Genomic DNA, 16380 nt, shown 5'->3' with positions numbered 1-16380 from the left:
CTCACATACTGCGGCGACATGAGCATCTCCTCATTATATACAAATCTCTGGTGTAAATGGGAAGGTGCAAACAGCACAGAAGGAGACGAGACCAAAAAGACAACACGAGAACTAGCGGACATAAAGGCTCATAAAAACAAAAAATGACTTGATTCTTGCGATATAGGCATTTGGAATATCATGTAAAAACATACATTCAAATTCATTTGATACATTGCCCAGCCCTACTCCTGCCACACTAGACCGCCTCCAAAGAAATACAGCTCTGATCATCTCCTAAATTTACTGTCCAAAGCCTTTAGTAGGTTTGGAAACCAAATGAAATCGATGATTTCCACCAGTGAATGTTTGTTACTAGTTACCACAGCCACAAAATCATGAATCCCGTCTATTTCTACAATTTCTCTTAAATTGTGATTTTAAACCTAACCTTAACCACACTGCTAATTGTATGCCTAACCTTAAAATGCTACTATTTGTTTTTACTTTGTGGCTGTGGTAACTAGTGACAACCCCAGTGAATACATATCCATAAAAGATTCCTATGACTGTCCTATCCCTTGCTTATTTGACAAACTATTACTTGGCAAGGAATTGCATTTTCCTGACAGTTTTCATAAGCCATAAGGATATTTGACATTTACTATTATTGCACTGTCTTATATTGTCTCTCTCTCTCTCCCCTCCGTCCACAGTCGAAGCCCCTCATCCCTCTGCAGAAGGAGGAGGATCAAGAGACCCACAAGACGGTTCTCACCAACTATATGTTCCCCCAGCAGACCAGGACAGAGGACTGTGAGTACTAGACAACCGAGTCTTAGACTAATACTATGGCCTATTATCTGTGGGCTAGACTCTGTTCGCTTTTCCAATACATCCTACACTAGACAACCTAGACCAGGGGTGTCCCCCCCAAAGAAAGTATTAAGGGAGCCCCGTATAAAATCCAAGCGCTTTTCAAGCTCAATAGAGGCAATATCTGATTTTCAGCACCACGAATAGCAGTCGGATCAAATGACCACAGAATCTGACACAGCGGCTGTCTGGTGAAGTCGCAGGGAGATTTGAATCTCGTGAAAATACTGTAAATACGCTGCAGGAGAGATGTTATTTTGTTTATTTAAAAACCTACCAATGAAGAAAATATTGTTCTCCAGTGATTTAATTGAAATACCCACATCAAGCCCCACAAGACATTGAATAATGAAACTAAGATACAGAAGGTTTGATTGTAATCATTATTTTATTATACTGTGTAGGGTGGCCCAGCCCCCAAAGTGACTCTTTACACTCTATTGAAAAGGTGTTATTGTCTTCTCAGAAAATCAACCTTCTGTGTTGCTCTTGCCATCCTCCATTGTCTAACATCTCTGGGTAGGTTCTGGTGTGATAACATCCTGTAGGTCTGATATCTGATTGGAAGTTAACTCAACAGTAATGGCATTGGTCAACAACTCAGATTTGGAATCCAAGCAACTTTATCAAGGGGTCTTGGATATATTGTCCCTTTTGTTCCTGTCCTGGTTGAGAGAATGCCAAGAGTGTGCAAAGCTGTCATCAAGGCAAAGGGTGGTTACTTTGAAGAATCTCAAATATAAAATATATTTTGATTTGTTAAACACTTTTTTGGTTACTACATGATTCCTAATGTGTTATTTCATAGTTTGATATCTTCGCTATTATTCTGCAATGTATAAAATAGTAAACAATAAAGAGAAACCATTGAATGAGTAGGTGTGTCCAAACGTTTGACTGGTACAGTATATATATGTATATATTAAATCTATAAATAGCCAGGGAGTTGCAAGGTGGTTGATGCGCGTGCGGCTCAAGATCTATATAGTATGATTTTAGATACACGAATGCCATGTTTCCCCTCCGAATACTTTCATCAATCGAATAGAACTGGGCCACCATCGATGTCAGTCACGGCCCACTCTGAGGAGGACCGTGTAGAAACACTATCCGTTACCCCTCCCTCTTGGGCACTAGGTGTACTGTTACATCAGTTAGCCAGCCTGCTCTCTTTGACCTCCAGTCGGTCGAGGATGCTACAAGTTAGATATTATTTATATTTTCTTTTCTTTTCTTTAGCTGATTTAGCTTGACATTTGAACGGGGCTGGGTGGACAAGGCTTGCACTTTTGGGAAAGTTCCATTTGTTTCCTTGCGCCATGCAAGCTAGATCAAGTGCAAAGAGAAGAAAAACTTTAAATCCAAGTCTGGTAGTGACTCTATCTCACCTATGACTTTTTGTTGTTGTTGTAATGAACAAGCTGAATCGGTGTTCAGGAGAGCCACAGGTGCTAGCTCTTGGAGGGGAAATAGTGAATCTGTTATCAGTGCACTGCTTTTGCGTTACAATTTGTTTTTGTGGCACCCGCCAGATCTACTCAGCCCCTTAATTGGAATGACCAGGGGTCATCAAAAGTGTTGTTGGAGCCGCATAAGAAATCCGAGCCCTTTTCATCACCATAGCGGCAATTTCATATTTTTTGCACCAGTCGGATCAAATTACCATGAAGTCTGACACAGCGGCTTTCTGGTGAAGTTGCAGGGAGAATTAAATCTCCCGAAAATACTCAAAATATGCTACAGGAGTGATGTTACTTTTGGATTTAAAAACCTACCACTGAAGGAAATATTGTATACAACAGGTATAGTTGTTAGTGAAATGCTTGCTTACTTACTTACTTAACCAACAATGCAGTTTTAAGAAAATACCAAAATAAAAAAAAGTAAGAGGTAAGAAGAACAAATAATTAAAGAGCAGCAGTAAATAACAATAGCGAGGCTATACACAGGGGGTACCGGTGCGGGGGTACCAGTGTCAAGGTAAGTGAGGTAATATGAACATGTAGGTAGAGTTAGTAAAGTGACTATGCATAGATAATAACAGAGTAGCAGCAGTGTAGAAGGGGGGCAAATCAAATAGTCTGGGTAGCCATTTGATTATATGTTCAGGAGTCTTATGGCTTGAGGTGTAGAAGCTGTTTAGAAGCCTCTTGGACCTAGACTTGGCGCTCCGGTACCGTTTGCCGTGCGGTAGCAGAGAGAACAGTTTAGGACTAGGGTGCCTGGAGTCTTTGACAATTTTTAGGGCCTTCCTCTGACACCGCCTGGTATACGGGTACTAAGCCCAGGCTTAGAGAACTGGTCTGGAAACATGACTGGGCTAAGCTGTCAAAAACAAACAGAATTCCCACCAGTTTTTCAGCACTATGAATTTACCTCACACACACATTTTTGTGGATATCAAGTGATATTGATACCGCAAACATATATTTAAGGCTCCATACCGTATGGTTTCAGGGGGGGGGAACTGAAAAACCTACTCTAGACAGGGGAGGATGTTTTAATTAGTGGTACATAACTGCTAAGGTTTCATATTTTATTCAATTATTTTATCTCTAGATGTATGTTTAACAAATGTCATTGGAATTCTGCATAAAGGTTGACGTGTGGTTGTCTTTCTCCTCCCCAGACATCCCCAGCTCTGACAGCGAGAGCTTTAACCCCTCCCTGTGGGAGGAGCAGAGGAAGCAGCGAGCCCAGGTGGCCTTCGAGTGTGACGAGGACAAGGATGAGAGGGAGACGCCTCCGCGGGTCAGTACCCCACACGCATGCATAGACACAAACGAACACACACACACACACACACAAGCACACACCCTTGTGTACGCACGCAGCCAAGAAAAACAAACTCTCTTAACTTGCTGTGCTATAGATTGTAGCTAGCGCGGATGACAAACTGAGGGTGACACTATGCAATGAAAGTAGATGACAAACGATGTTCCATTTGGCCCCGTCGAGAACAAGGGTCAAATAACGCTGCTCTGTACTCTCATTGCTTTTGCACATTACACAGTTCTCATTACTAAGTTGTTAAGGCTGTTAAAACACTGGAGCAAGGGTTACAAATGGGCTTTCTGGCACAAAAGCAAGCTTTTTTTCAATCTCCTCTTGTTATAATGGAAAATCTAGGTTGTGTACCAAATGGCACCCTATTCCCTATATAGTGCACTGTATTTGACCAGAATCCATAGGGCTCTGGTCAAAAGTAGTGCACTGCATAGGGTAATAAGGTGCTATTTGGCACACAGCCTAGAGCTGTTAGTCATCTTGTGCTTCAAGCTACAACCCATAAAAGATTGGCCTTTCCCTTTGTCCCTTTTATTCAAGAGAGATGTGTGTGTGTGCCTGCACCCAAGTTCTACAGAATTTCCATTTAGTTGTTTGGTGTCTACCGTCTCGTTGTGAAATGGAAGCTGCCTGAAACTCATGGTGCGGTGGTTCTGAATAATTTCCTTCCCACCTATTGTGCCGTCTCACACCGTCTCCCACTGGCACAACAATATGGCCGCCTGGCTGCAGTGTCTCTCCAGCAGACTGAGAGGGCGGGCCAGGAAGAGGCACACCGCCTCTCAAACGGTCAGTCTGACTGAGGAGCGGTGGCGTCACCGCCGCTTGGCAGGCAAACCCAACTCCCCCTCCCTACCGAACTCCCACCCCCTAGTCGAGGGACCTTCTGTGGTCAATGGTTTTAATGTGCATGTCGCGCTCTCTCTCCACTATGTGCACGTGTGTGTGTGTGTGTGTGTGTGTGTGTGTGTGTGTGTGACGCATGCGTGTGTGTGTTTCCAGGAGGGCAACCTGAAGCGCTACCCGACACCGTACCCAGATGAGCTGAAGAACATGGTGAAGACGGCCCAGTCAGTCGCCCACAGGCTGAAGGAGGACGAGTCAGGCGACGAGTCAGGGAAGGATGCCAGACCTAGCGAGCGTAACCATGTGGGAGTGCAGGACGTGGGAGTCAAGGTTGGCCTCCATCTGAGCCCTGTTGTCTGGAAACACAGGCAGACGTGCAAACTGCACGTACACACACATACACACAGACACTGTCTAGTTTCTACTCTTATGCTTTCTGTAAATACAACAAACAACTTGTATACAGTGTATTGCAGGGATCAACTAGATTCAGCTGCAGGCTGTTTTTTTTTTTGTTAAATACATTTTTTTGCTTAGAAAACTTGGGGGGGGGGGGGGGGAATAAAATCACCTGCTGGCCTCCAGTTGGGGAATCCTGGGGTATTGTATTGGACGATTGCATGAGAGAAAATAACGACTGCTCCACATGTCCACAAGTATTTGCAAATATTTTCATTTCATTTGATATGTTAAACATAATATATTGGAAATAAGTGGAATCACAATCAGCCGTAATAAACCTGAGATCAACAGGAATTCACAGTTGTGTTTTCAGACTGTTCTGTCCAATACTTATTTAGAAGTTAAATGGGTAACAAATAACATAACCTAATAATGACTCTTTTGTAATAGAAACACGTCTCCTTTTATATAACCTTCTGTTGGTTCGGGGTTTAAACCAGGTGATTGAGGCTCCCTGTGCCAACGGCAAGCCAGTGGAGATGGAGCCCAAAGCGCCTGTCTGTGTTCAGGACTCCACGGCACCCCTGGAGACCTCTGAATCCTACAACTCCCAGAAGACCTCTCTCCGAACCTCCGACAACACCAGGACCATGAATCATGAGGACACCCTGGAGGTATGCTACTACGGAACATGCTGCACACCTCGTTGGCCATACACATTTTGACCCTTGCACATTTATTTGGGGATTTTTATTTTACATTGTTTTTGTGTGTCAAGTCTTTTTCTCTGCAGGACTCCGAGGAGCTTTCGTCTGAGGAGGAGGAGATGAAGATAGCGGAGATGAGACCTCCTCTGATCGAGATCACCATCAACCAGCCCAAAGTGGTGGCCCTAACTAAGGACAAAAAAGGTACCACCCAGACCAGTGGCTCCTTGCAGGATTCACCACCACTAGAAGTAGTACATGGCTAGAATGCTGGTACTTAACTCAAGTTAGGGTTTGTCCATATGCAACAAAGTTGTTACTTATGGACAAATCTTAATTTGAGTTAAGTAGTTCTATGTAGTATTAACACGTTCGTTACATCATGTGTATACTGTCCTCAGGGTACACAGCTTGGTAGTACACCCCCCGAAATCGTCCTAAACCCCGTCAGAACAATGTGTACACGCTGACCGAGTTCTCCTCTCTTCGTCTGACAGATGACGGTAAAGACGCTGACTCGTTGCTGGACGAGACGGTGGCCAACAGCAATCAGAACAACAGCAACTGTTCGTCCCCGTCGCGCATGTCGGACTCTGTGTCTCTGACCACGGACAGCAGCCAGGACAACTCGCTGTGCACCCCAGAGAGAGAGGCCAAGATGCCCTTCCTACCCAAAAGCAGGTGGGTGCAGTATGGTTCCTCTCTAGGTTTCTTGAGGATGGATGGTGTGATTTCCTTGATATTAGGCATGTGATTTATTTGAAAATAGAAGCTATAAAGGTCCTAGTGAAATAAGTATTTTCCCCCTTGCATTGAAATGTTGGCTCAACTCAGAAAATACCTTAGTGTGTGCTCATACTCGATGTAAATAAGCCGGTGGGATTTCCTAGTCATTGGGATGTAGGTCGGGGTTCCTGCTAAGCTGCGTGGTAGTCTGTTTGTTTCCTTATTTATTTTTTTATTTGACCTTTATTGAACTAGGCAAGTTAGTTAAGAACAAATTCATATTTTCAATGACGGCCTTGGAACAGTGGGTTAACTACCTTGTTCAGGGGCAGAACGACAGATTTTTACCTTGTCAGCTCGGGGATTCAATTTTGCAACCTTTCGGTTACTAGTCCAAAACTCTAACCACTAGGCTACCTGCCGCCCCCTTATACTCTGTATGGCACAATACTCGTCAACAACAACAAATCAATATGTTGCGCTTCCTGTTCCAGGCAAGAGGATGTAAACATGAACCAGCGGAAGGAGAGCACCCCTCTCCTCCAGAACGGCAATGGCTCGGTCACGTCCCTGCAGGCCCTCCTGAAGACCCAGCAGGGCTACGAGTCCAAGCCCGAGAAGATGGTGGGTGACTACGACCTGTCCATGGAGAGGTTGGCCTTCATCGAGAAGGGCAACAACAACGGCATGGGTGACGCCTACACCAAATGGGATCAGATCAACATGAATTTGGCCAAGCTGCCACTGCAGCCGGACAACATGGTGGTCCAACCGGACGACCGCCCGAACGGCTCGAGCGCCAAGGAAGACTTTAACCACTTGCCTCCCCCGTATAACAATGACAACTCTACGGCGCCCATCACGGACCACTTGAAGAACGGCAACCAGCTGGGCGACCACTTCAATAGCCACTCCAGCGAGGGACTGGCTGTGTCGCCTATGAGGGTGGACTCTGCCACGTCGATGGTGCGGACGGCTTCTGCGGGCGTGACGGCCAGCAGCAACATGTCTCTGTCTCGCAGCACCGAGGAGCTGTCCCCGGAGAAACGATGCTCCCCTCCTGTAGTGGCGAAGGCTCAGAGCATCACCAACGTCGAGGCGGGGGGGATGAAGCTGTACTCCTTGGACGCTGAGGGGGGCTCCTATGAGGGTGGCGTAGTGGGCAGGATGGCCGGAGCCGGCCCAGGGGCCCAGGGCCAGAGCATCGTCCGCAGCAAGTCAGCCTCCCTGCTCAACGACCAGCCCTTCCAGGTCTACTCCGGTTCCTCAGCTTCCTCCTCCGACCTGCTCTCCAGCTCTTCCAAGCCCCCCGTCAGCACCGGCCGCTACCCCGTCCAATCTGGCATGGCCATGGGCCCGCCGCCCCAGTACAACGTCCAGTACTCCAGCAGCACCATGCCCAAAGACGGCCTGTGGACCCAGAGGACCCCCGTCCCCCCCGACCAGGGCTTCCTTCCTCCGCCCCAGCATTCTCTGGCCAACACCAACTACTCCAACCGCAACCAGGCTCCTCCCTACCTCCTCCAGGCCCAGCAGAGAGGCCCGCCCACGGGGCCCACGCCCGGTGACATGTGGGCTAAGGAGAGACACCTGCCCCTCGGAGGTCAGCCACGGAGTGGCACCCTTCAGAGGCAGAGCAGCAGCAGTTCCTCCATGGGGGACCCCCGGCGCATGCAGGTGCCCGAGGGAGAGTACATGACGTACAGGGACATCCACACCCTGGGCCGGGGGCCGCTGGCCATGGCTCAGGCCATGCAGAGGCCTCTGTCGGCCCGTACATACAGCATTGATGGGCCCAGCACCCCAAGGCCCCAGAGCTCCAGGCCACAGCCCCATGAGCTGCCCGAGAGGACCATGTCAGTCAGCGATTTCAACTACCAGCACGTCAGCCCCAGCAAGAGGCCCAACGCCAGGGTGAAGTCTGAGCACTCGTTGCTGGATGGGCCGGGAGGACCGGGAGCAGGAGGAAGGGTACCGGTGGACTGGAGAGATCAGGTGATGCGCCACATCGAGGCCAAGAAGATGGAAAAGGTAGAGTATTTGATAATATTTCATGAGTAATCCATTTAATTGTACTTTTCATTCAGTATGTTTAATAATAGTCTCAATGGCCACTAAGAGAAATCCAGTATGATTTAAAGGCATAGCCACGATAAGAGGTCAAACATGGGTGATATGGACAAAAATCCATCTCTCTAAATTGACTTAATTATCTCAACGATAAAAAGTGAATACCATTAAGTACACCAGTTAATTGTCTATATTACCTTTAAAACTACTACTATTACTTTGAATGTTGTAGTTATCAAATGTTCTGTTAGCAATAGCCCATATTAGCAGACTTATTTCATTTTTAGTAAAGGCTACTTATCGTTATTGTCGAAAGCAGTAAAATGTCCTCAATAAATGTCGGTTTGGTTGGTGCCGATGTTTAATTTTTGGTTTATCGTCCCAGCTCTAATAGAGGTCACCTGTGTTTTTGATTGGGAACGTGTTAGGATCATCACACCGTTATGATGTCATCAGCCCAGGTTGTTATTAGGTCCGTTCGATTTGATCACGTCATTGCCGAGATGACCTCACACCGTCCATTCAGAAACCTCATTATAGTGGCGTTTCTGTTTCACCATCTTCGTTACTTGTCCCATTCCTTGACGTCAGTTCAGAATTATGCAAAGGAATGGGACAAGTAATGAAGATGGGGATCTCCTCTGGTCCCTAGGTACCACAGGTTGAGGGGGGCTACAGTCTGCATTCTCCTTGTCCACTTCATCACCACAATGGGCACGTTTTAGAACGCAGCCATGAAAGTGACCACCCTGATGTTATCTAAGACGCATAGTTTAGTCAGTGATATGATTTAGAATGTGGAATGAATGGCCTCGATTTGAAAAGGAGAGATTACTCACTTGATCCTTAATTAGGAGAGGCCCAGCAGAACAGACAGAGGAGAAAATTATGAGTGGGAGATGCCATTTAATCACTTGTTCACAAGAATGATTCGTCTGATTTTATTCCATTTCCTTGCTAATTAAATTGTAGAGCATCGACTTGTTACGTGCTGAAATCTCCTTAAAGAACACAACCACGTTAACAGATTCTGTGGTCTGAGTTTGACTGTAACATGTAGTCAATGGCAGTACAGTCGGATCCTGATAAATGGAACGGATTTGTACTGGAAAGCTACATATTGAAATTTAAACAGTTTGCACTTGTCTGGGCTTATTAAGGCTCTACGTATAGCATGTATTGTTTCTTAAGCGTGTCTATGTTGCATCAGTATGTTTGGAGTAACAAGCAAACAAGCTGCTACTAACTCAATGTATGAAATAAAATGTTTTGTGATTCGCTGCATGCTTGCCTGCTGTTAGAGCATGTGGAATGTTAACATGAACAATATTACTTCCATTGTTTTATCATTCATTACCACTTAGTGAAATGCATGCCCACTCAATTGTGTCTGTGTGTGTTGCCTGTATGTGTGTGTGTTGCCTGTATGTGTGTGTGTTGCCTGTATGTCAGGGTTTCCGTTAGGAAAATGTGGCGCCCGGACATTTTGACCGACAACATTTTAATTTTACCGGACATTTGGTGAAATTTACCGGACCCGTATGGATTGGGTGCGTAACCTGATTAGGGCGTCCACCCACGGTGCTCAGAATGACAGAAATCACATATAGATTATGGTCATTCGTATTAACAGGACATGCAATTCGAGGATGCAATGACATGCGGTCCTTCTTACCGAATTCTGATGTACACTTTGAACAAGTTAGAATAACTGTCCACATGTACTTTTCCTCAGCCAACAAGATGAGTAAAGAACAGCAAAATGACTGGCCTATGTCAATTTACTATAGTAGAAAAGTTTAGGCTACCTTATTCTGTTGATCAGCTTGTTGAGAAAGAAATGGCCTTTTCCATTCACTCTGGGACAGTTGTGGGACGATAGATCCCAAATTCATACAACCAGTAGGCCTAGGCTACATAAAAAAGAAAAAACGTTAAAGCAATGAGTCTGATTCAACAGATCAGAAAGCTTAAACTGTTAATAAACTATTATTTCTTCACATTATAAGCGCAGCAATGCGCAGAGGGCTACGCGCAAATGTTTGTTCTATAATGCACATGTGAGCACTTTCATGTCACGGAGATGAAAATATTCATTAGAAATGTAGAAAGAGAGGAGATCTAATAGGTTACTTTGAAGCAAAGTATTTTATTAGGCCTCATAATATGCATTAAAACGTTTAGATTTCAAACAGTTAAGTATGTTTTCAAAATGCATACTTCCTCCAGCTCATTGCAAAGTGGTGTGTGACTTCCATTACCAAAGTGCTGCCTTCCATTGCCATTTAATGCCCCGTTCAAAACATCTAGGAACTCGGAAATCTACGACTTCAGTGCATTCAAGGCAACTGGGAACAGAGGAAAAAAACGAGCTTCGACTGTGAAAAATATTTTTTTAACTGTCATACAACTTGCAATTCCAACTCGGAAACTCGGGCCTCTTTCTAGAGCTCCGACGTTTTGACCTAAAGATCACTGACTTCATGATTTCACCTCAATTTTTCAGAGTTCCCAGTTGTCTTGAAAGCACCAGAAGATGCTGCAGCAGCTCTTGTGCTGTCTGACAGATTTTCCACCCAAGGGCTCTATATCTGTATGCTGTAAGCATGTGATAAATAAGATGCATAACGAATATACTGTATACACGAACCAACTTAATTCCACGAAATTATGCGAATTGCCCTATAGATTGATAAAAATGAACAGTCATGTATTCTATCAATGAATAGGCTAAAAAGCATGATTTTGCAATGGGATCTATTCTTCTTCTCCCGGACAATTGGCCGGGTCAATTTTATTTATCGGTTTAAAAATATATATTTGGGACGAAAGCCGGCTATAACTGGCTAACGGAAACCCTTCTGTATATGTAATGTGGTGTGTTGCCCTCCTCTGTTCAGAACGCCTTGTCTCGGTCCTATAATTCCAATTACGCCCCGCTGAGCTGCTCCCACTACGGCAGCTCTCGGGATGTGCACCACTCAGGCAGCCAAGGCTCTCTGGTCTTTAGTGCTGCTGCAGACGGACGGCCTTATGGAGCCCAGGGCCACTGTGTGAGTACTGGACTGGACTGGAGCTAGACTACAGTTCAGCCTCCTAGCTCCTAGCTGCCTCCTATCCAGGCAGATCTTATTCCTACCTCATACTGCTTTTCAGCTTGGGGCCCCTTTCCAATACTTTTCAAAGGCATCCTTGGCTTCCACGTTGTTCCATTCAGAATACAATGCCTTCCTCAGTTAAGATAGCTAATTTTGTTGCGTGGCCTTTTTGTGATGTTCAGTCCTTGATGTTGTCATTGATCTGCGCTGGATGGAAACAAGTTTTCTCCACCTTGTTTGCTTCCATCGCTTCAAACCTCAGATCTGGGATGACTTCACAGAAGGTTTCAAGGAAGGATGCATTTTAGAACTATTGGGACAGGGCCTTTGAATTGTATAGCTCCTTGCTCTAGTGTGACGCAACCTAACTTGTTTGAAAGGGGCATCCTTTGTCTGTGCACATAAACTAGTCCGCTCTACCACAAACTGTTTGTAGGGAAACTCACAAGCTCTCTCTATCAAGGATTCGTGTAGAGGAAAGTCGTAGCGCTGTAGAAGGGCTTCTTTCAACGAGCAGTTGAGACCTGGCTGAACTACCACATTGCGTCTGTGTTGTATAAGTTGAAAATTTTTTGTAGTCTCTCAATTTACAGCAGACAAGTAGCCTACCTTATCCAAACAGTAGTAGGATTGAATAAGGGTGAAGCAGTGTTGTTATCCTTATAAAGGTATTCTCTCTAAAACCTATTTTCTGTCAGGCAGTAGCTTTGTGTCATTATAGGCCATATGGTAGGATGCAATTGACAGTGAGATACTGAACAGGTATTTCACTGGCTTGGCGTCGGAGTTTCATTTATCCAGTGACATCATTGCGTCAGAAGCCTTTGATTAGTTGTATATGCTACAAGTCTCATCTCTGATGTGAAATAGCATCATGTTGAATAGTACAGTTGGATGTGTAGATTAATAGTCGTAAAAAAGCTGAAGAACATCGCACATCCTGGTACTTTCCGCAGGTGCTGGAGTTGTAGGCAAACTCACTTGTACGTAAAGCTGCATTGAGCACATTTGTAATTACCCTCCGGAACCTTGCCCTTTTCTCCCTTTTCTCTGGTGGGGACTCAGATTTAACCACAATATCTCTCAAGTTTGGAGATCTTTTAAAAACCATACGTGGGGATATTTAAAAATGGGTTTCAATTGTGGGTCAGTATCAATACTGTACCCGTGCTTCCTGATAATGTCCTTAAATGCCTTCCCCAATTGTGAGTATTGGGTGAAGCATGATGGGACATTTACACTGAGGGACATTCAAAATGATCATTGGCATGATGTCACTGTACTGCCCCTATATACATGACCTTCCACCCCCACCTGGGATATGGATGCCTGATGAAGACCTAAGGGTCGAAACGTTGTAAATAAATATCACCTGGTATCATGAGCACTAGTTTAATAATATTAACATGTTGCATGGTACAAAATGCCCCTTTTTAAACAAGGTTTCCCTCCCAACCTATAATTCACTTATCCCAGTGCTTTATCCACCGACCCACCCACGCACTCCGAATCAGGTAGCGTGCCTCCCTTCTCAATCAAATTGATTCTCCCCTTTTAACGACACAATCATCGTCAGCTCGCTTTAATGCCTCCTCTTCACTCCCACTGTTGATCACTTCAGAATCACCTCATAACCCTTTCACTTCTCTGTGAAGATGAGCACTGTGTTTGTCCAAGGTAAGTACGGGGGGGTGTAGTTGGAAGAGCAAGTAGTTGTTGTGTTAGGTTGAGTCGTGGTGTCAAATGGCTGCCTACTGATTTCCACTCAACGTGTAGTCTTATGATTTAATGAATCGTTGTTTCCTTTCCTCTGTTTATTCTCTAAAGGACACTACTTTCGGCTCTAGTGCCCTACGTAGGGAATAATCATCCTCATTGTTAAGAACGTTATCTATAGATGTACTTTTCATGGGTGTTGGAATTACCTGGAGAAATGTCAAAATTAATAGTTAACACAACATATTCCATTTTTGTTAACCGAACATGCGACAAACATTTATTAGCCTCGATCAGAACATGGTCAACTAATTTAGCTTAGACATGAAGATTTAGCTCAACATTACCTAATAGTACACGGCTTGAGGGACTTGCCTAAAATAGGAGAGGTGTGTTTGTCACAGACACAGTGGTCAGGACATGGGCTTTGTTACCAATCATCTCACATCGTTCCCTCTTCAGGATGACGTGTTTGGACCTCAAGGGCAACAGGGCTACACCATGGACACCCTCCGAAAAGTAAGTGCACACTAGAGCCATATGTAGAGGATACCCATACACCAATCAACCACCTTCCTATTGTGTTTCTTTTTATTTTGACTTTTTATTTTAGTCTACTTGGTGAATATTTTCTTCTTGAACTGCACTGTTGGTTAAGGGCTTGTAAGTAAGCATTTCACTGTAAAGTCTACACTTGTTGTATTCGACGCATGTGGCAAATAGTTTGATTGGATAATTTTCACATTTCTAAAAGATGCTCTCCTCAAATTGGTTTGCTTCCCTACTATATATTCGAAATGCAGACCATAAAGCCCATGGAATAGTCATAGGCCCATACAGTTTGGAGTAGTTTAACAAAACGAGGGCAATAATTCTACAAATCGATCATACAACCCCACCATGACTAGAAGTGCCTGTCTGTCCCATCTCGGCACATGCATTCCCTGACCAATAGCTTTTTCTGTAGCGCTATAAGTAGAACGTTGCCCAGCCCAATACCCTGAGTAGAGCTAGCTAGCTGAGAATTACGATATTGACCCAGTAGCAATACCTACAAGCACCATCCTCCTCCCCACCAGTGATTAATGAGTTCTAATTAACAAGATCTGCCTTGAAAGAGATTATTGTTCAGGCCTATCTATTCTCACGGTGGCCCCTCTTGCCTCCACCAGGGTCCCCGGTGCCTCGCAGTGAGGTTTGGAGGAGCGCTGCTTCTGTTATACTGGTATTATTAATAGCTATGCTGGGTGGAATACGGTGGCGGAAGCTCAGCGTAGTGAAGCTCCTCAGTCCAGTCCCCAGTGGGCTCTTGACCTTCATCATCTAGGCTAGATACAGTATGGTACGGTGTCCGTGGACAAGTCGAGGAATTGCGATTTAGAAGAGTAATATGTGAGACTATTAATAGAGTTCTACTGTATGTACAGTCTACAGTGTTTCTATATGAACTTCTCAGTTGAGGACTGAATGTGAAGAGGCTCATTTGAAATATTTGATACCCAGAAATCTCTCCCTTTCCATGACCTGTGAAATAATTAGAGCAGGCCCATTTCTCACAATTCCATTTACACTGAGAATTCAATTTACACTGAGAGAATTCAATTTGTGAGAAATGTAGACATTTTGGGGAGTTCCTCCTGCCACCTGCAGGTTCTCCGGTGGTACCGCAACTGTCTCTTTTCAGTAACCGGCTCAGACAGAGCCGCAGAATGAGGTCAGTCGGCTGTCTGGGAGAATTTGAAATGGTCTGTTCCAAGAGATGTCGTACGGAAGAACCACAGCGTGACTCATAGAGAGCCATTTTATTATACGGACTGCCAAGTCCTTATCAGACGTTAGATAAGCCCTTTTATATAAATGTCTCCTTCGAACGCACTAACGCAATGTTTTTTGTTCAATTTATTCAATGTTCTTCGACTTACTGTCTATCTGCCTGGATGTAGATATGGATCTCGCTGTCGAATAGGAATACTATGGACAAATGTTTTTGAACTGGGGTTATATATGGAATGAACTGTTTTTATTTGGACATGTTCCAAGTTCTGACCAAATGTGGGGAAACTTGTCGACATTTTCAGATTCTACCCAAACGTTTACCAAGATGAAGTGGACTCTGTCGTGGTCCTTCAGACCCGGCATTGATAATGACTCTTCAGTCGCTCCGTAAAGAACCTATTGCACTGCTTCTGTAGACAAGAGCCCTAGTCTAGCCTATCCTATTACATGGTATATAGGGAATAGGATGTCATTTCACATTTGCACTAAGTCACAGTGAAGAAAGCCTAACCCTTGCCGACCAAGCTACGTCAGTGGAACCTGCCCAAAACCCCACCACCATCTAATAAAACCTAATTGATTCATCTCTGAAATTCATCCTCCACACTAGTCAGAGGACAATTATTCCCATGATTTTGTTGCTTTGGGGGCAGTGGCAATGAGTCAGTGGATCCCATCCCCCTGGCCTGCTGCTTTAGACAGAGCACCTTGCTGGTGGTAAATCAGCAGCTTCTACTAAAATCGCACTCTTGTTCTGTCACATGTTCTTCTGTATGCCGGGCCTGCAGTTTAGCTTACCCTTTGGCCCAATAATTTTTTTTTCTCTCTCTCTTGCTGGATTATAGCCTAGTATTTTATTCTCTTAAGTGCTGTGAAAGTATGAATTTGAGTACTGTGTATTCCCAAACCCTGCTGAACATTTAAAGTGTATTGTCTGATGAGCGTTTTAGATATGTCTTTTTTTTTTAATCAATTTTGTTGGAATGTCAACTCTACAACAACATCTGTCTGTCTCTGTGTGTGTCTGTCTGTGTGTTTTGCCAGGTGCCTTCGATGAACGGTCAGCTGAGCGGTCCGGTGCGTGGCCAGATGACGTCGTGCCAGACGCCCATGGCCCGCCACCCCTCCAGAGAGCAGCTCATCGACTACCTGATGCTCAAGGTTTCCCATGGCCAGCAGCCCCAGGGGCCCCATCCACCACGGGCTGACCACGACACACTGCAGCAGGAGGTAGGGTGGGGAGATGGATGGATGGATGGAGAGTTAGTTCAATAAAGCTCCTTATCCCTACACCTGGAGAGCTATAGGGTGTTTAGCCCACAGCTACAAACCTCATTCATCATCAAAACCTTGATTAACTAAGATGACTAGGTCAAACACATATGTGTGTTTTAGTG

At 44.8% G+C, this 16380-nt stretch overlaps 1 protein-coding gene across 2 annotated transcripts in view; it reads left to right on the top strand.

The window, feature by feature from the left end:
* The window catches only part of LOC115203968 (erbin), a 139266-nt gene that overhangs the window by 117067 nt on the left and 5819 nt on the right, over window positions 1-16380 (top strand). Inside the window, exons 15-24 of one of the 2 annotated variants that reach the window (XM_029769103.1) lie at window positions 696-795; window positions 3485-3606; window positions 4645-4818; window positions 5391-5564; window positions 5669-5801; window positions 6095-6278; window positions 6818-8354; window positions 11294-11446; window positions 13670-13726; window positions 16028-16213. In XM_029769103.1, the coding sequence (XP_029624963.1) occupies window positions 696-795; window positions 3485-3606; window positions 4645-4818; window positions 5391-5564; window positions 5669-5801; window positions 6095-6278; window positions 6818-8354; window positions 11294-11446; window positions 13670-13726; window positions 16028-16213 (2820 nt within the window). The remainder of the gene's footprint in view (window positions 1-695; window positions 796-3484; window positions 3607-4644; window positions 4819-5390; window positions 5565-5668; window positions 5802-6094; window positions 6279-6817; window positions 8355-11293; window positions 11447-13669; window positions 13727-16027; window positions 16214-16380) is intronic. The other variant, XM_029769104.1, reaches the window with a different exon arrangement.

Source organism: Salmo trutta, chromosome 12 (genome assembly GCF_901001165.1).
Source record: "Salmo trutta chromosome 12, fSalTru1.1, whole genome shotgun sequence".
Classification (NCBI taxonomy): Eukaryota; Metazoa; Chordata; class Actinopteri; order Salmoniformes; family Salmonidae; genus Salmo; species Salmo trutta.
This window is presented reverse-complemented; position numbering and strand designations above follow the sequence as displayed.